Genomic DNA, 20499 nt, shown 5'->3' on the forward strand with positions numbered 1-20499 from the left:
ATGGAAAAAAAAAACAACTACCGACCAAAAAAAAAAAGAGAGAGAAAGTGATGTGAAAGGAATTTAGAAGAAGAAGAAGAAGAAACAGAGAGGAAGAGGTTTGAAAAGAATCACACCGAACACACTGACGAGAAACGAAGCACTTGGTGCATATGATATGAGTCAACGAGCTCAGCTTCGAAACTTGACCGTTGTAACCCCCACATGAATGAATGCCAAAGCCAAACAATTTATTTAATAAATTAATAATTAAATTTATTCTTGCATATATATATATATATTCTTTTTTGAAGGGATAATGGAGAACATCAATGCGACATAGGGGTGTCAATCGGGCTGGTCCGAGTCCGCATTCGGTCCGAAGGTTTCGGATTCGGACTCGGATCGATCCGATTTTTTTTGGGTCTATGTAGTTAAGCCCAGAACCCGACCTTATATATACCGAATTCGGGTCGGGTCGGTCCACATAAATCCTTTATAAAATTTATTTATTTATTTTTTTTAATATCAGGTTTTTGGGCTGGCCCGATTCGAACCCGAAGTCCAATTTGAACCCAATCCGAAAGTCCGATTTTTTTCGGACAAAAAAATTTAGATCCTAAATCCGCTAATTTTCGGGTTGGGCCGGACCGGGCTTCGGGCCTCGGGTCCAAACTGACACTCCTGCGACGTAACAAATCATAGGACGCGATATTCTCCTTATGAAGGACGAACATCACAGTAGCATGATTGCTTGCGACTATCGCGTAATGTAAAGTAACATGTGTTTATATTTCGACCAACGCCCACTCGTTCCTATTTTCCAATGATTTTGAAATAGAAACTTGCATCGGTCAACTCTTTCTAGGGCCCTGTTTCGATGTTCTTTCCGAATTTTCCCTTTTTTATTTTATTTTATTTCTTTTTTTTTATATACTTCGAGTCTATTTTCTTATCCAATAAATTGGTCATGTATTTTGTTCCGACTTTTTTAAATATATTTTTTTTAAAGTATGCTTTGGGTTTTTAAAGTAAACATTTATGTTTTTCTTTGATATATAACTTATATATGTAACTGATATCGAACCGTTATTTATGTGTGGTATTTAAAGAATGCTGTTAATTTGATCAATTTAACTTGTTGAAAAAGAAAAAAAAAATCTTGTAATTATTTTATTTTATGTCGAAAAAAGATTGAATGATATTAAAGCTCATCATTCTACATGGGAGCTCGGTGTAAATTTTAAAATAAATAAAAGAAAAATAAGTCGGTTAATAGATTAATGATGCAAAATGATTGAGAAGCTTCATATCCTTCCTTCAATTCTTCGTGTAATCATTGTATCTCTCCCATTCTTTGTAGGCAGAAAATTGTGTGTGTGTGTATATATTTCTTAAAAGCCATGGTGAAAAAATATATATTATTTGATGATAAACATGTATTTAATGGAAAATATCGCTACAAATGATGAATATACATATATATATTTGTATATAATATTATATCCATATCAATTCAAATTTGGGTAATCTAATGATAAAAAAATATATAAAACATATTTTTATTTGGGTAATCAAATCTAAACGTTGGGATAGAAATTCACCAGCACTTTTCTGATTTTTTAAAAAGATATAATGAAATAAATACTCGATGAATTATGAAAAAAAATATATTATATCCACATCTCTGTCGTCGTCAAATGACCGCAGTTTTGGGTACTAACAAAATTTAAGTCTAGCGAACTTATTTCCAGAATTATCGAGAAAATTTACTGCTTTATTATCAATTTCTCAATTACCCATTTTATTATTGATACAGTAAATTATCTTTTTCATACATATATACACACACACACTAGACTTTTTGCTTTAAATTTGTTACAAGGAGGAAGAAGAATGTAATTTACAAAGGATATGAATTGCATGAGATTTGGGGTATCATTAGCTTTCGGTCAGTTATATTAATATAATGTGCAGTAATTTATTTTGCTTCAAAGGCAATCTACCTTTGGTGAATCTCTCTCTCTCTCTCTCTCTCTCTCTCTCTCTCTCTCTCTCTCTCTCTTTCTCTCTCTCTCTCTAACACAAACGATCTCTGCGTGTTGGTATTTTTCAAAGGGCACCACTCAGGAAATAAGCATATCCATCTTTGAGTCAAAAACCCAGCAGTTGGTGCTTTGCTTAGAATCAAAGAACCATACGGACAAAAATGCACTTCAAAATTTACTGCTGTTCCCACGGTTTCAACTATATATATATGTATGTATGTATATACGCAATCTTGGCGATGAAAAAGGTGGCGAGATTCTGTATACATTGGTAATCTAGAAGAAACTAAAAGTTGAAGATGCATATATATATATATATATATATATATTTATATGTATTTATGAGTGATCAACTTAATCATTTCGTATGAACAAAATGAAAACTTGATTGGATATGTAAATTGTATTACCAATGATAACTCGTACCTTTCGAACACTCGAATTACGAAATAAGTATCATCGTCGTTTTAATTATGTGATTTGCTTTCCATTATAAAAAAAAAAACATGATTCTCCGTTTTTATATATACAGATATGATGTGAAATGATCGTATGTAAATATTTTGTGATCTTATGATATAAAAATCACACTTTAAAACACCTCTCATAAAGGGATATTTTGTGTTCGCCAAAAACTAGTATTATAACCAAATACATTTCTCATAATTATTCGATATATATAGGATATATATATATATACCTTCTCTGCAATCTGCTTTTACAATCGCATGTATTATAATCCAAATTGGATTTTGATACACACTACAAATATTATCCTTTCCTTTTATGTAGAATTTCGAACCCATTTTGGGTTATCCTTTTACCAAAAAAAACAACAAATTAAGATAGTTTTGTTTGCAATAAATGTTATTATTCATAAAGAATAAAACATGGTTTCCACCAATCCATGCACTGTACTCCAACAATTTGAGGTAAAAATGACAAATTTGTCTTATTTGTACATCAATATATTAATATGTAAGTTGAGTGTACGTCTCGTATAGAAGGATGCATTAATAAGGAAAACAAATTATTGCCACCTTTTTTTTTCCTAAAAAAAAATTCCGAATAATTGGGAATTGAATAAAATGTTATTAACAAACCTTAAGATAATGATTTTATTTATTTTTTTCTTCTCACAAAAAGAAGATTTTGCTCACATTCCCCCCCCCCCCCCCCGTTTTTTTAAGTAGAAATGGTTAGTATTTATGATGTGAAGATTATTTTGGTTATAATTATATAAGTTTGAGATTTTTTTTATTTTATTTTGTTGGTTTCATGAAGGGTCTTTCAGTAAAAAAAAATCATCATTTTATTTTAGATTTTTGCAAAGTATAATTCGAACTGAATATATTTGATAATTACGTGCATTTTCTGCGTTTAGAAAAACTACAAAATTATAAAGCAAATGCCTTTTGGTACTTTTATATCATTGGCATTTCTTGTTTGTTTCTTTCTTGATAATTAATTTCGCACATCAATCGAGTGATTATGCGAGAAAAAAATATTATCAAGAACTTCTCAGTATAGAGATTAGAGACTTATAACTCAAATTACAAAAATATCCTTGGAATAAAAACCCCGTCGACACCTCGCCAAAGCTATAGCGCGTGTAAATTACGCGCGATAAACCCCACGCGCCCGTTCGCTGTCTTAGCAAGACGAAGATTTTCACCCCTATATAAACTTCCCTCCCGCTATATCCGTCTCCCCATGCCATCAAGCAACTCTCTAACTCTCTCTCTTGATGTCATTCATGGATACGCCGTCGTCCTTGGCCTCCGTCATTATCATCGGCGCTGGAATTTCTGGTTCGTACACACACCGATCGAGACGCTGGTGTTTTAGCGCTGGATTTGCCATAATTTATTTGCTGACGGAGTTTTTTTTTTAATTTTTTTCTGGTGAAGGTATATCGGCGGCTAAGGTGCTCGCGGAGAACGGAGTACGAGATGTTTTGATTCTAGAGGCGACGGACCGAATCGGCGGGAGGATTCGGAAGGAGAGCTTCGGAGGCGTGTCGGTGGAGCTCGGCGCCGGTTGGATCGCCGGCGTCGGAGGTAAAGAACCGAATCCGGTGTGGGAACTAGCTTCACAATTTGATCTCCGTACATGCTTCTCCGATTACAGCAATGCCCGTTACAATATCTATGATCGGAGGTTTGATCCCTTTACCAGAATCCGCAACTGATATTTCAATTTTTGGCCAGTGGAAACGGCGGTGCACTGGTTTCGGAGCTTTTCCATTGGTTTTGTCGTTTTCTTATCTCCGTTTTGATTTTTTTTGGTGAATGAGTTGACCGAGTTGGTTCAATGGAATGCGAATTGAGTTGCAGTGGGAAAATCATCCCGAGTGGACTTGCTGCTGACGCGTATAAGAAGGCTGTGGATTCGGCGATTCAGAAGCTGAAGAGCTTGGAGACGAACCATGACGATGAAATCTGCAAAGCAATCGAAGTACCTCCGTACGTCTCGTCTGTGCTCCCTCTCCGTTTCCCTGTTTCCATGCCCATGAATTGAATCAGTCATCTGTGATACCTTTTTCGATTCGTTCAGGTCACCGAAGACGCCGATAGAACTCGCCATTGATTTTATCCTACACGATTTTGAGATGGCAGGTGAGACGAAACACAGTGATTCTGGGTTAATCCTGTTGGTTTTTGCTTCGGAATTCAAATTCCATTTTCCGAGGAGACGATTTCGGCATCATATTCATCTTTCTGGGTTCGATTTTCGTTTTGCTAATTGTTTGATTTCCTTCTTCTGTTTCTCTGGGTTCAGAGGTTGAGCCAATATCTACGTATGTGGACTTTGGTGAAAGAGAATTTTTGGTTGCTGATGAAAGAGGCTACGAACATTTGCTGTATAAGATGGCTGAAGAATTTCTATATACATGTAAGGGTAAAATATTGGACAACCGACTCAAATTCGACAAGGTAAATTACTTTCTTACAACCTCCTTCCTAATCTCCTCATTTCTTCAAATTTTTTCCTGATCTTAGATTTGCGTGAGAACTTCAAATATGGTGGGTAGATACCGATGAAAAGAAATATAATATAACTACCCAAATAACGATATTATAAATCGAAAGCTCTGTTTTTGTTTGCATGCACAAAATTATCTTTTCCATTGTTAACATTGATGTGGTTTGATTGACCTCTCTCTCCTTTTTGGAGTTTGGAAAGCTACTTTTGCCTTTTGTTTATTTCCATTTATTGTTTTGTTTGTAGAACTATTCCGTCTGATTTGATTTGCATTTCTTTTCTTCTGTCTGATGCGGTCAACTGTTATCTGAGTTTTTTGTACCGTTTTTTTTTTAAAGCTTTCCACTTGTACTGTGGCCAGATTCTTTCAGCATATGGGTTTATATTGGAATTTGATTAATGTGGCGTACATAAAATTTTTACTTGATTTTTGGGGGCTACCATATGTCTTTTCGCCATTCTTTTTCAACACTCGAGCTCCTTCCCCCTCTTTGTTTTAGTTCATTGCCTCCTCCTTGATATTGTGATTTCACGTAAAAGCTCACGTCTTTTCCAAGCAAGTGTTCTCGTCCTCATTTGTTCGTTTTTATCTTTTACAAGTTGGGAAAGATTCTGCGGCATTTCGGGATGTATCTCATTTGATGTGTTGCTTGTTGGTAGTAGGACAAAGCTTCACCAGTATACACTTAGAATGACCATAATGTCGTTCAGGAGTGTTGAATGATTAGATTCGGGTAAATAGTGTTACTGTAAGAAACCCAGAAACTCAGCTACACAAACCGTCCTCTCACTAAGGATATTCATTTCATGATCTCGCGTGTGTGTGTGTGTGAATCTTATTCGCAGAGAATTGTCACTTTCATTTCATTTAGTGGGATTTTGCCAAGACTGTCTCATTTATCAGGAGTATCAGATCGAACATGTTTGACAGCTAACCACAGAAGTGCCGCAAATTCACCTCGTTACCACGAACTTTCCCTTTTATGGATAATTTTGTCCCCGCCTTTGCAGGATCTTCTTCAATAATGACGCTAATTGTTTAATTGCCCTTATTGTTTCCCACAAAATCCAGCTGGGTTGCATTTGTTTTTGCTGATCTTGGAATCTGCTGTACTTGTAGGGTGATTAAAGATCTCTGTGTGATTAGTAGTAATCTTTGATCACGCCCTAAAACAAGGAGATTAAGCTGACGTTTTTCGTGCATGAATTTATGGCAGGTTGTTAGGGAGGTGCAACACTCGAGGAATGGGGTAGTGGTGAAAACAGAGGATGGTTCCGTGTACGAAGCCAACTACTTGGTCGTGTCTGCTAGTATTGGTGTTCTCCAAAGCAGTCTTATTTCCTTCAAACCCTCTTTACCCGTAAGTCTTTCTCTATCTTCATTTTATAGATCATCACAATCATAACACTTTTGTAAATATATTACACCTTTAGTGCACTATCTATATCTAGTTAAACATAAAATATACACGGGGTGACACTGTTGCTTGCGCAAAAGGGGGGATTTTAATCATTTAATGTAACGGAATCTGGGGAAATATTGTGTCCCCAGTATTAGTTTTTCGTCCTGTTGTAGACCCTAAGGCCCACAATATTAAATTGCATTAGGTTTAGAAAGTCAGAATTCATGAGTTCTATATATGGAATTTAATATTTGGGAGCTCAGCAGTTAAATGAAAAACAGACATAGATTTTCGAGTTGTCTTTATATCAAACCACACACCAAATTCAATGGGTTTGCACGGGTTGATCCACAGAATTCACAGTCTATATAGTGTATAACTATAACCTTTCTTTGTCTGCTTTATCACTTTAGAGTAGGCGGTAGATATACATCAGGCATCAGATTCCTAGTTTAGCATTGTGAAATATCTTTAAAAATCCTAAATTTGCCTGTGGAAGACATGATCTAGCAAGTGTTTGGTAGAAAAGATATGATCAGATTGCAATACTCGTCGGGCATGGTTCAGACCTGTTTTTCGGGTTTTGACTTTTGTTTTGGAAGTTCATCAGGTATAGAACATTAGAGAGCTTGCAGTTCATGGACCTTGGCGATTCAATACTTAATCTTTGCTATTTTCTTTATAAAAAAACTTAGAAACTTTTGAATCTTGTGACAGAGATGGAAAACCGAAGCAATACATAAATGCGACGTGATCGTGTACACGAAGATCTTCCTCAAGTTTCCTCGCTGTTTTTGGCCGTGTGGCCCTGGAAAAGAGTTTTTCATCTACGCTCATGAACGGCGAGGCTACTACACGTTTTGGCAGGTTAGTTTCCATTTCATTCTCTAATGCCTCTGTTTCAGTTCTCAGCTCTGTTTCTTCTCTTGCTTGCAACTGTGGTGGTGGCTCTGTTTTTTTGTTGACTTGGGTCGGTCCATGCACAAAACTTATAGATCTCTGATTCGATTATTATAACCGATTAAACAATTATGCGTACACGGGTGACACAGTGGTCCTTGTGCTGGCATCTGCTGATTATCACAAGGTTGCATTACATATACTAATAAATAAATGCAATTATCAACGGATAGCATTGATAAGTTCACGCATCTTTTGTACGTGGCACATGCATTCTCTAGTCTAGATTCGTCTCTTGGGGCCAGATGTCTAAACAATAGTTAATAAGCTATAACCAAAAGGCATGGTTCATGTGTTACGAGGGTTTAACGACAAACCTTGTTAAAAAAAAAATACAGTATAGTTAGTCAAACTTGCCAGATCATTGCAGATTTTGAGTGATTATTTGCATTAAATTGTCAGCTTAGCTCATAGGATTAGGATGTTTTTTAACGAATTCTGAAATCTGGATTTGCTCATAAGCTTGAAATTGCTTTTCCATGACGGCATTGGACCATCATCATCTCCTGTCAAAATCAGATTTGATTACCTTCCCTTGTTTTTTTTTTGCCTTAAATGCCCGTTTGATAATTTCAGCATAAACTAAACATTGGTTTACCTGTCACATCACACTGTTAGTGTTAATATCCAATTATATTAGCAATTAATTATCATAATTTATATAAACTATGCTGGGTTTATCTCTCTGCTTATCTGTGACTTTGTCATCAGCACATGGAAAATGCTTATCCAGGCTCCAATCTTCTGGTCGTAACGTTGACCAACGGAGAGTCCAAGCGTGTGGAAGCTCAGTCCGACCAAGAGACTCTCGAAGAAGCAATGTCCGTTCTAAGAGACATGTTTGGTTCCGACATACCGGATGCCACAGATATTCTTGTCCCAAAATGGTGGAACAATCCGTTCCAACGCGGCAGTTACAGCAACTACCCTATCATATCCAATAACCAGCTCGCCCAAAACATAAAGGTACCTTCTTCTCCTCGTTTTCGTTGAAGAATCTTGTTCCGTAGATTTGAGGCTTTGTGATCATTCTTGAACGGTTTCTTGTGTCGTGGGAATTTTGTCTAGGCACCAGTAGGAAGGATTTTCTTCACGGGTGAGCATACGAGCGAGAAGTTCAGCGGATACGTACATGGTGGATATCTTGCAGGTGAGTTGCCGCCGTCAAAATCCGATACAATGCGGTCTCTGATTTCAGTTTTCTAATGATCAAATTAAGTGTTCCAGGAATCGACACGAGCAGATCGTTGTTGGAAGAGATGAAGAAGGAGAAAGAGAGACAGAAGGAGAACCCGAGTTTTTTGTCCAAAGTCTCGAACCTCCACAAATGCGACATCCCGAACCAGTTTTACCTCAGCATCCCCGAGGCAATCTTATGACTAAATGAACCCGACCCCGATCACACTTCTGACTATCATTAGGAGATTTACCCGAAAAGCGACAGTACGGGAAACCAACCGTTCCCTAACCCGCTCTTGAAGAGAGAATGACGGCCGAAACGACGTATAACAGATGGAAATTCTCCACAAGCTTCTTGGAAATTCAGCACTGCTGCGAATGAAGGTTCAAATGTGCATTATTGTTCATTGATTATGAAAGATACAAGAGTTAACATAACTATGTAATGTCCAAACATATGATAATGAAATTGAAAAAAATCTTTTTGTTGAAAACGTTGAAAATGGATCATTGATTTTGTTTTTTTGTTTTTAATTTCTTTCTATCATAGATATTTTCAAATTTGAAGAAAAAAACTACAAAAATATACATAGGTATATGGCTTTACAAGTTTTAATAAATTCATTTGTTGTGGACCGATCCATCGAATTCACTTCATTTGGTCTCGTCTCTCGCGTGTCGGTACGATTTTACCTGCCCTTGTTTGCACACCAACGCAATCAATCAGAACCCTTATTAAACCCTAAAAGAAATTGGACCCCATTTCAATCTTGCCACTTACGAGACACCAAACCCTAATTCATTTCTCAATTTGCGAGCACCCATTTCGTTGGGACTCGGATTCGGCCCGCATAGATGGACATGGACACAGAGGAGACAGAGATTGGGATTTGGGAAGAATGTGATGTGCATGTTAACGGATCCAGAATTCAACAACGTAAATTCCTTATCTTTTCCGGTTTTGCGACTCCATTATTGGCTAAAGACGAGGTTTTGGTTTAGATTCCGGCGCTAGAATTGTTTGATCTTTTTCACTCTTTCGACTTAGATTTCTCGCGTCCCGGTACTTTTGAATCCGTGTTTTTTGGTTTGTTCGATATCCGCTGTGTTTTTTGGTTCTCTGAATCCGTGTTCGGACTACCAATGATGGTCTCCGCCTACTTAATCTGATTTGTTCATCTCTGTGTTTAAGCCTTCGTGTGTTGCTTTAGCAGATGATGATCAAATCGGTATGTAGGAGTTAAGCTGTTGTTATGATTGTTCTTGCTTGTATATGTGTGTGTGTATAAATCAAGGCAAGAGAAATGTCTTCACCGTTTGTTATGCTGCACCATGGTGTTTGGTACGTTTCTATATGCATCAAGAGGTTCTTCATGTTATGGTGACAGTTTTCTGCATCCCTTTTGACGGTTTTCGTTTCTTGTTTTCAATCTATCGAGAGATCTCGACTCGGATGAACGGCATTAGATCGGTTCGGATCCGTGAGAACCTTTTGTTTTATTTTGTTTTTATCATGAAAACATGTTTCTTCTTTAAATGTTACAGGAAACCTTTCTCCAGGAGGCTTTGAACGGTGTCCCTAAGGCTTACGTCCACAGGAGTGAACTCTATGCCGAGACTCTTCACCCTGTCAACGCACATCTTGAAACTCGCTGAGTAAACTTCTTCCTCTTCGTTCCTGCGTCGAAATTCGGCACAAATAGAACCCTAAGACCGACTGAAGAGTGTTAAAGGCATCGAAAAGAGATGGAAGAAGAATACACCCATACTCACTTGCCAACAATGCGCAAATCGGGATAGAATTCTTGGAAAACCTTCTCGACGTGGTCTACCGCAACAGGGTCCGAGGAATCGACGATGTACCGTCCGTTGGCAGAAGGAATTTCGAAGGCCTTGATATGAGCATCTGCAACATCTCTCACGTCCACGAACCTGTAGAACCTGCTGTTCCATGGATTGTTACCCTTTGCGAGTTCAAGAACAACCTCCACCGAGAAGTTGAGCGTTGGCTGAAGAAGAGGACCGATCACGAGTCCCGGATTTATAACGATCGTTTCAATTCCGTTCTCTTCCGCAAATCTCGAAGCCGCCTCCTCGGCTAGTGTCTTTGAGAGTATATACCATTGCTGGAAACAGAAAAGTTCCATTGATATATGATATTACTTGCAAATATGTAAGAAATTACAGGTTAAGATGATTGGTAAATCTATCAAAAAAGAAAGCCATATCGGATACATTTTGCTCGACACAAACAGCCGGGTCGGAGAAGAAGGTCTCATCGACAGTGTCGCCCGGCCCTGGCTTGGGCTCGCGGACAAGAACTGCGGCCGTGGATGACGTCACTACCACTTTCTTCACCGAGGAAGATGCCTTAGCGCATGATTTCAGGACGTTAATGGTCCCCTTCACCGCTGGATCGATCAACTCTGCCTGAAAGAAAAAAGACCCACAATCCAAAAAAAAAAAAAGTGAACATGTGAAACTGTTGGTAATTTCCGACAGGAGCAGACCTGAGGGTCATTGGCGGTGATGAAAACGGGAGAGGCGGTGTGGAAGACGCCGTCACATCCATGGACCGCTTCGTCGAAAGAACCTTCGTCTAGTAAGTCTGCTTGGAACAGCTTCAGTCCCTCTTTTGCGCCTTCCAGTGCAAGAAGATGCTCTGTTTTCCTTGGATCCCCTGGAGAGAGAGAGAGAATGCTTATCCACATCAATGAAATGGTGACTATTCCATGAAAGATGTATACACATATACGTATATACAGAGAGAGAGAGGTCTCGAACTAATTAACTGAGGTCTCGAACGGTGCCTCTGACGGCGTAGCCACGGCTGAGCAAGAGCTTCACCAACCAAGAAGCGATGTACCCGGAAGCACCGGTCACGCACACCACCTTTCCTCCTCCCTCCATCTCTCTCTCTGTGGGTATGTGGCGGTTTGCTTGGCAAAAACACTTTGAAAACTTATCTAGATAGGTGATATGCCAATCCCATGTTTAGGAGGTTGGAAGTTTAAGTAGGATGCGTTACTTACTAGGATTACGTATACATACATACACTCGTCAAAACATGTGGCTTACGTTGCGATATGGACCGACTGTACGGTTGTGTGAGTGGTCTCTGTTTTTTTGTTGTTGCCTATTTTATTCTATTTATGGAATGTGAACTTGGAGTGGTCTTAGTGACTCTGATGACGTCCCCTGTAGACTTAGACCCAAAATCTGTCGATAATATGTGTAAACACCGGAATTCTTCATGATTCCCAACACAAACTGTCTGTATATAAAGACAGATCATGGAAACACAAAGAGTGCTATAGAAAGCCTTTCTCCTTGAGCCTTAAGAAAGTGTCCCTAAGGCTTACTGCCACGGGAGTGAACTCTAAACCAAAGCTCTTCACTTTGTCCAGTTTCACTCTGTAACTTGCCGGAAAGACCTCCTTCTCTTCGTTCCTGAATCAAAACCCACGTAAAGATTCATTACAGATTCCGTTTCAGCATTGTACCGAGCGGGTTTTCGCCAACTAAACCCGTCGTTTCCTTTCTTATGATGTTAGATCGAAAGGGAGGAGAACGAACGCTCACTTATCAGCAATCCGCAGCTCGGGGAAAAATTCTCTGAAAACCTTCTCGATATCGTCTATCGTCGAAATCTGGCCCGTGATGATGTACCGACCGCTGGCTGAAGGAATCTCCAAGGCCTTAACATGAGCATATGCAACATCTCTCACATCCACAAACCTGTAGCTTCTGCTGTTCCACGGGTTCTTTCCGTTTATCAGCTCAAGAACGATCCCGGCCGAGAAGTTGAGCCTCGGCTGAAGAAGAGGACCGATCACGAGTCCCGGATTTATCGTGACCATGTCGATTCCATTCTCCTTTGCAAATCTCCATGCCGCTTCCTCTGCTAACGTCTTCGAGAGCGAATACCATAGCTGCAAAAAAGAAAAAGAAAAATGTATTACCAGACCGGTTTACATGTTCTTAAAGAAAGATTGATTGCAAAGATTTTGTTTCTTGTATTACCTTTTGTTTCTCACAAGCAGTAGGATCAGAGAAGCAGGTCTCATCGATCGTGTCATCGGGCCCTATCCCGGGTTCTCGGACTACAACTGCGGCCGTCGATGATGTCACAATGACTCTCTTGACAGAGGAAGCTTTTGCACATGATGTAAGGACGTTAATGGTTCCATTCACCGCCGGATCGATCAGTTCAGCCTGAGAATTTCAATCCAATCAAAGAACCGAAACTAGTAATCAGAGATGTGATTACACAAGTGACAGCTAGGGTTAACTTCAATGGACCTGATGATCTTTTGAGGACATAGTGACAGGAGAAGCAATGTGGAAGACACCTTCGCAGCCATCAATGGCTGCATCAAAAGACCCTTCTTCCAGCAAGTCTGCTTTGAACAATTGGACTCTTTCTTTTGCGCCTTCGAGGGTAAGAACGTGATCTGTTTTCGTTGGATCCCCTGAGGGTTTGATCGTGTGGTCGAAAGGAAAGAAAGAAAGGCGCTAAGAACAACAAAAGGGTTTCAAGAAAAACACGAGAATGTGTGTAAACTCAATTCATATGCATCGTTAACTAGATCTTTTCATGCAAAGATTTTAACTGGATGAGTACTGTTTCATTGCCATTACAAAGAAATGCATGTTCTTCGATGAATTTAGACGTTGTATTATTTTAGAAGACGACAGAACGGAAAGCATAAAGGGAGAGTGAAGAGAGAGGGAATTAACCGAGGTCTCGAACGGTGGCTCTGACGGTGTAGCCACGGCTGAGCAAGAGCTTCACCACCCACGACGCTATGAAACCGGAAGCACCGGTCACACACACCACCTTTCCTCCTCCCTCCATCTCTCTCTCTCTCGCTCTCGCTCTCGCTCGCGCACGCAGCAGACAGAAGCTCACGGTTGAGTACTTGAGTTGAAACGAGGGAGAATATCGAAAGCTTTTTGCAAGATGGCAGCTTATGAAGACCTATCAATACACGAAACGTGTGACCCATGTTTAATATGGCAGATGACACACCTCCATGTCGGATAAACTGACTTCTGACATGTTCTGTTCCGCTATGATGTATAATAAATTTGCAATAGACCCATCAAGCAGTCAAATTAACAGCGTTTCTAATCAGCTTTCAGTATTTGTCTGTCTAATCCGGATTAAACTGTAAGAGAATGTGATCTATATTCAAAATCCGACGAACAATACCAGTTTGGTCGTTGTCGGAGTTGTTGTTCATGTGCCACCATTGCAGCTTTCAGAGCATCTGGGAAGAGAAACATGTACAGAAAGCTCTTTACTTTTTTTATTCACTGAAGGAGTTTCACAAGTACATTTTCAGATCGTTCACATTATGTTCATTCCGTAGCTTTGCTAGAGCAATGCCATTGATCTGCCTAACCCTCTCTCTCGAAAGCTTCAACTTCTTCCCGATCTCTTCAAAAGACATCGGAGTCTCTCCATTGAGCCCGAAATACAGCCTCAGCACCCGAGATTCTCTCTCCGTGAGAGTTTCTAGAAGTTTCTTGATCCCCTTCTTCACGAGTCTCCTTTTCAACATGTACTCAGGCGTCGTTTCATCCGGCCCTTGCACAATCTCCTGTGCCCATGTCTCAAAATCAAAAACCAGTGAGATCCCGAGGGTGAAACATAACCTTTGCGATGTCAGAACTTGCGGGCTAGAAGTACCTGTAAGGTCATCCGACCTCTATCAGAGGCTTGTCGGTCCAACGAAGCAGGAGATCTGGTCCGATCAAGAGCCAGCCTCACGGATGAGATGTGCAGGTTGAGGTGATTTGCTATCTCTTCACAAGTGGGTGCCCGTCTTAGGCTTCCGCTCAAGACATTGCTTGCTTCTGTAACTTTTGCCATCAGCTCCCACATGCTTCCCTACACACAAATAACTAAACGATGCATTCACTAATTACTTATTAGTTCACTTCCCAGATCTAGAACATGTTTTAAAGAACCCAAAGCAACCTAATGAGTCTGTTTTCTTCCTATACAAAGCAAACGATGCTGTCAAGAAAAGACGTCATTTAAGATAGACTATTATCTTCTTCTTCGAACTAAATTTGGCATTAACGAACTAACAATTGATGGAGGTCTCACCGGTAATCTCACTAATCTAGAATTGTGAGCGATAGCTTTGAGAATAGCTTGTTTTATCCACCAGTAGACGTATGTCGAGAGCTTGTACCCTCTTTCCGGGTCGAATTTCTCAGCTCCTCGGAGCAGACCGATGCTTCCTTCCTGCCATATCTGAGATAAATATCCATCCTTTTCCAGGGAAAACAATTGTTCGAAAGGAAATCAAATATAAACCTGAATTAGGTCTTGGAGGTTCAACCCTCTGTCCTGGTAGGCAGAGGCGATAGAGACGACGAGTCTCTTGTAACAACGAGTAAGCTTTTCTCTCGCTTCTCTTCTTCGGTGTAATATCTCATCCAAACGTATCTTCTTCCCTCTGCCACCGGACAACCGAACTGATGCCACTTCATTGCCTTGAGCATCTTCTGCTCTTGTCCCATAGGTTTCAAGTTTTGCTCCTTCCTGTTAATTGATTTTAAGGAAAAAAGCATTACCCGGGAAACAAGATAAGTTAGTACACAAACCATGAGATAGGATTATCAATTCTAACCTAAACACTTCAAAATCAACACTCGCAGATAGCAGCAATATCTTGAATCCGTAATTTTCTAGATGGCATCATCATGAAGGATATAGTTCCAAGAAAATGACGTTCTTGAACTGTTCGAATTGTAAGAACTGATTATAATTTGATAGTTCTTGATGGCTTTTGCCTATAGATTCATCGAGATCAATGTTCAAGGGAAAGCTTGCGAACCGAATTAGATCAAAGACTAAAATAACTCAGACAGAACATGAGTTTGCTTGCTTAAAATACTTCTTGAATGTCTGAAATCCAGTGATTTCAACAACGCATTCTTCAAATCCACAACAAAGTGCAAGAATCTGGAAGCGCATACCTTAAGACGCAAGCAAAGCTCAGCCTCCTCCTCACGGCTCAAAAACCCAGATCGTGAAGGCCCAATCGAAGCTCTATCATCGTCTACTTTCGTTTCTTCACCACCGATTTCCTCCTCCTCCTCCTCCGAGTACAAACCCTCAAAACCCCTTCGTCTTCGTCTTCTCTTCCTCCTCCTCTTCTCAATTCCATCACCGTGAAATACCCATTTCTCCGATTCCTTCACAGATCTCCTTGCCGCTCTCTCCAGCATCTCCATGTCCGGAGCTCCCTCCACGGCCACAGAGTCGCCGGAGACGAAACTCAAACTCAATTTTAGGGAAGAAAGAGATGAAGGATTCGAGGGCTGTTGGCATTGGTGGTGGGTTCTGAGAGACGGAGAAATTGTTGGGATTGGAGATGAACAAACGGAGGAAGTAGCGGTGGTGGTTATAGTCGCCATGGATGAGCTTGTAGCGGTTGCAGAGCTTTTCACGTCCTTGAATCTTTCTTATATATTTTTTTATTGTGTAGTTTTGCTTCCAATCGGATAGGTAAAAGGACAATCGCTTATGTGAGGCTTTTTTTTTTTGGGCCCCATTTCCCAAGAAATATCTAATGATTTTGTTTTTATTTACATATTTATTAAAATGTATAAAAACTATGTAAATAAATAATTGTATAATTAGAGAATATCAATAATCGCATGAATTATGTTATAAATTGAATAATGGTTTAGGGTCTTGGTGAGATTTATACAGTTATTGGTTTTAAATTGTCATATTTAAAATTTAAAATTTAAAATTTAAAATTATTTATTTAAGGTTGACAATCTCCATATATGCCCCTCACCTTAACTTACGAGCCACGAGGACCTATTGGGCTCCACGTACAAGGCCCTATACCGCTGATGAAGGCCCAACCCAAGTAATTTATTACGCATTAAAACTCATATTCTGGCCTCGATAATATATTTTTTTTTTTACAAAAAAAAAAAGATGATTCTGATATTTTTGCTATTGTCAACGATATATAATTGTAAACACGAAAACTCAAAAACAAAATTTAAAAGTGGGCAGAAATTTTAATAAGGTTCGAATTTTTTTAAATCCACATACCAAAACAGTTTTTTTTTTGTTTTTAAATCGTATAGATCCAAGCCTAGGGGATTCCTAGGTACAATAAACTCTTTGAAGGTACATCTCTATTATTTCCCCTAACTATATATTCATGAATACAAAAACAAAACACGCCTGGCCTACCAGAAAGATTCCATATTTCTCTTCTACTGAATCCTTAATCTCAATATTTTTTAATGTTTTTTTTTTTGGTTTTTTAAGCTTTTTCTCCTTACCGATATATATATTTAGAAAATACGACAATTTCAACATTAAAAACATATTATTTTATATCTCGCTTGCAACTAGCTTATGTTGTTAATCAATTACAAGTGGCGTATAATTTATCATAATTTCGTTTTTTTTTACAGAAATCTAGTAGCGATACGGCATGAAAAAGATAATCATATCAAAGATTAAAGGAAAACATCGGATGTGGAATGGTCAAAGTTTTTCTACATTCTCTCATCATCTTATATGTACTATTGGAATTGTCCAGCTTGATTTGCTGACTTGTTCTTGAGTGTTCAGCCATCTCAAGTTGTGTTTTTCTTTAATTTTATTTTCTGATTAAATTTTTTTTATATCAAGATCTATATCTAAAAGATGGGAAATCGAAATTCATATATTATCATTGTATTAAACTATTTATTAACGTATATAGATTTCTAAAATTGTCCTGACTCGGAGAATCTTTGACACTTCATATGAGATTTTACCATTTGGAGTTAATTGATCTTTTATGACTGAAATTAATTAAAGTTGTCACATATCTACGTTCATTTTGATTTTTAAATATGTTACATGAAACTGAAATTAATAATTCATTCCAGAAAATAAAACAAAAATCCTAATAATTTTTATCTCGTTGAAAAGTGTAAGTAGATTTTTTTTTTAATCTCTTTGAATTTCCTTAAGAAATAAACTCTTTTATACAAAATATAAACGAATTAATATTTTCGTCTACAAAAATAGAAAAAATAATGTTTTTTCTTATCGGATAAAAAAAGTCGAAATCTTTGTGACCAATAATTTCTTTAAGCAAGTGCACTGTTGATTTCCTTAAACCCAAAAACCGAAACCGTACCGAATAAAAAAATAACCGAAAAAACCGATGATTTCTTTGAAAAAATGAGTTCTTTACTGAAATCGAACCGAACCGAAAAATAACCGAATCGAACCGTAATTTATATAAAAACCGAATGGTTATAGTTTTTCTATAATCGAAATAACTGAACTCAAATATAACCAAATGAATCCGAATCGAAATCCAAAATAGCGACCCCTATGTGGGCTACTCCCGTTCCTTCCCCGTTCCTTCCCCCTATTGCCCAAAGTTTTCGTACGCCTGTTTTGACTTGTTACTTACCTCTCAAGTTTTTATAAGACTAATTATCTTTTTTAAGACAATATACTTTTTTATTATTTTCGAAGGTTGATAGACTTCTAAGCTTGACTTCATATGTGATTCAAACAATTGAAATTAAATAAAGTTATATGTAAGCTATTTTCTCATATATATATATATATATTAAATCTAATTATTACAACAATCTTGTAATGCATATTATATATTTTCTAGATCGTGTATTGAGAATAGAAAATCTCGCACTCATTTGGTCAAAATTCTCCGTGTTATCAGATACGATGGTAAAAAACACACATAGAAAATCTAAACATTTAAAATTTTAATAAATGAAGTAGAAAGTCGTTATTTTATCGTGTGTGTGTATATATATATATTCTATAGGGGATATCCAAAGTATAGAAAAATGATTACCCTGTTAATATAGATTTAAAATTATAATATGTATATATATATATATGAAGGTTTGCTTATTTGGTAAAATGCAAGTGTATATAAGTATATGGCTCTGGGCATCACTCGCATACCTCTAAAACGGTCATGCTCATGCATGTGTATATACGTATACGCGTGTGTAAAATCTAGCCAACCATACGTGTATATTTACATGTATATATGAATATGTGGGATGCAGTAAGCGGTGTGTTGGTCATGTGCGGGGCACGTGGCCAGATGTAACTATTCGTGTGCATGTGTGTGGAGATAGATAGATATTGCTTAGACGCACCGAGACAGCGCGTGTGACGTTGTCTTTCGAGGTTTAAAATATCATACTTAAAAATAAAAAAATTGGAATATTATATTATTAATGTATATAATTTTAGTAACAATAAAAATAATAGATTTTACGGTTTTAGTTATGATAATATTTTTTGTCTTATATTTGTTTTACTAAGAAATTTGTAAAGTTTAATTCAAGATAATACTCTTTTTTTTTTGCATTTGTCCTTATTGGATAAAGCACTACAATCGCCATATGGATAATACTTGGATGATAAATGAATATTAAAAAAAAAAAATCCACAAAATATTCCAATGAGGTTAAAAAATTATTCCATTTTGGCATCTATAGGGATTTATTGGAAGATTCCGTCAATGTCATATAAATGAAGAAAATCAAGAAAGAGATTGGCTTCAAATGTCATCATAATGAACTCACAATGTCTTTAATTGGTCCGAGTTTTTTCTTCTTCGATTGTTTCAGTTTTAGATTTTTTTTTGTGTTTCGAGTTTTTTTTCCCTTTCTTGTTTTTGCTATTTTCAGTTAGAGAGAGATTTAATTTTAATAAAGGACGAAATTCACGTGAATCGTTCGTCACTTGGTCTCCGTGAAGAAATGTCGAAGAACACGTGACTTGTCTATGATTTTTTTATAAAAAAAAATTAGTGGTAAACACATTAATTTTCATTTTACTATGTGTATTTTTTTATATTTTAAAATTATATATATATATATATATATATTTTTTTTCGTGACTTGTCTATGCCTTTTTTTATTAGTGGTAAACACATTAATTTTCATTTTACTATTTGTATTTTAAAATTATATACATATATATATATATATATATATTATGTTTTTCAGATCTCGATTTGAAAATTTAGTTTATAATTATTTTTTTAAATTTTAAATTTATTTTTCAATTATATTTATATTTGTTTCATTTTTAACTATATCTAGTTAAAATACAATTAAATATTATTTCGTTGATATAAATATCCACCAATTTTCATTAGAAAAAAAAAATAGTGTGACATCATTTAATTAATTAAATGCCTAGAAAAGCTGAAAAATGTGGTATCATTTAATTAAAAGATTTGAAATTCAAAAAAAAAAAAAAATAACCGTTACCTTCTAGTAGTTTTTTTTTGGTAAAAACAATCTCAAATCGACTGTCGCAAAATCATTAGCATATCCGAAAGATTTTGGATGTGGTTTCTAGTGTACGTGTAATATATCCTTGGTGAAAAAGCCCATATTCTGATATGCTAGATGAAATTGTTATGGAAAGAAATCTTCAAACTTTACATCTATTTTTCAAAATCAAGATCCAAAGAAAATATTGATTTTATTTTTATTTTTTACCTTTTAGCTCATTTTTCCTCTTTTAAACAAGATAAAATCATTTCATGCAATTAGAAATAAATTTCGAAAGAGGTATCCGAATTAAATAATACAGAATATTGGAACATAAGCTATCAATATATCCTTAGGTACACCAAGGGGCAAGGCCTAATGAACTTTCTTTTATTTTCTTTTTGCCTGTTCCTTCTTGCCAGCATTATCGCATCCCATGTGGAAAACATTCCTCTTTCATTTCGGTTTTACAGAGATTCTTGAAATAAATAAAACTTATCTGAAAATCTTAATTTAAATCAAAATCATTAAAATAATCGAATTCCCAATATCAATTAAAAAAAAAATTAAAAGCAAAACATCGTGGCACCTTTTTGGCGATTAGCTTCATCGTCCCTTTGTCTTCTGCG

At 37.1% G+C, this 20499-nt stretch overlaps 4 protein-coding genes across 5 annotated transcripts; 1 reads left to right on the plus strand and 3 right to left on the minus strand.

Annotated features, from left to right (window-relative positions):
- Positions 1 to 3747: 3747 nt before the first annotated feature.
- Positions 3748 to 9054, plus strand: LOC104826685 (polyamine oxidase 1-like). The gene is made up of 10 exons (XM_010559499.1): positions 3748 to 3838; positions 3938 to 4187; positions 4364 to 4492; positions 4584 to 4645; positions 4809 to 4963; positions 6230 to 6373; positions 7133 to 7282; positions 8087 to 8341; positions 8444 to 8525; positions 8603 to 9054. Exons 1-10 carry the CDS (start codon positions 3775 to 3777, stop codon positions 8752 to 8754), a joined length of 1443 nt encoding a protein of 480 aa, XP_010557801.1. The 5' UTR covers positions 3748 to 3774; the 3' UTR covers positions 8755 to 9054.
- A 976-nt stretch (positions 9055 to 10030) lies between these two features.
- Positions 10031 to 11565, minus strand: LOC104826686 (tetraketide alpha-pyrone reductase 1-like). Its single transcript, XM_010559501.2, has 5 exons — positions 11347 to 11565; positions 11065 to 11234; positions 10790 to 10984; positions 10328 to 10680; positions 10031 to 10232 (listed from the first exon to the last, which is right to left on the minus strand). The coding sequence occupies exons 1-5, from the start codon at positions 11462 to 11464 to the stop codon at positions 10094 to 10096; spliced, it is 975 nt and encodes a 324-aa protein (XP_010557803.1). The 5' UTR covers positions 11465 to 11565; the 3' UTR covers positions 10031 to 10093.
- A 195-nt stretch (positions 11566 to 11760) lies between these two features.
- Positions 11761 to 13449, minus strand: LOC104826687 (cinnamoyl-CoA reductase 1-like). Its single transcript, XM_010559502.1, has 5 exons — positions 13295 to 13449; positions 12857 to 13026; positions 12578 to 12769; positions 12137 to 12486; positions 11761 to 12004 (listed from the first exon to the last, which is right to left on the minus strand). The coding sequence occupies exons 1-5, from the start codon at positions 13410 to 13412 to the stop codon at positions 11866 to 11868; spliced, it is 969 nt and encodes a 322-aa protein (XP_010557804.1). The 5' UTR covers positions 13413 to 13449; the 3' UTR covers positions 11761 to 11865.
- Positions 13450 to 13844: 395 nt separating this feature from the next.
- Positions 13845 to 16052, minus strand: LOC104826688 (RNA polymerase sigma factor sigD, chloroplastic). Of its 2 annotated transcripts, none has more exons than XM_010559504.2 (5): positions 15551 to 16052; positions 14886 to 15113; positions 14673 to 14813; positions 14250 to 14450; positions 13845 to 14160 (listed from the first exon to the last, which is right to left on the minus strand). In XM_010559504.2, the coding sequence occupies exons 1-5, from the start codon at positions 15989 to 15991 to the stop codon at positions 13885 to 13887; spliced, it is 1287 nt and encodes a 428-aa protein (XP_010557806.1). In that variant the 5' UTR covers positions 15992 to 16052; the 3' UTR covers positions 13845 to 13884. The 2 variants fall into 2 exon arrangements, with proteins under 2 accessions (XP_010557806.1, XP_010557805.1); XM_010559503.2 differs by having other exon boundaries at positions 13845 to 14172.
- Positions 16053 to 20499: the final 4447 nt, after the last annotated feature.

This window comes from Tarenaya hassleriana, unplaced genomic scaffold (genome assembly GCF_000463585.1).
Source record: "Tarenaya hassleriana unplaced genomic scaffold, ASM46358v1 Cleome5, whole genome shotgun sequence".
Classification (NCBI taxonomy): domain Eukaryota; kingdom Viridiplantae; phylum Streptophyta; class Magnoliopsida; order Brassicales; family Cleomaceae; genus Tarenaya; species Tarenaya hassleriana.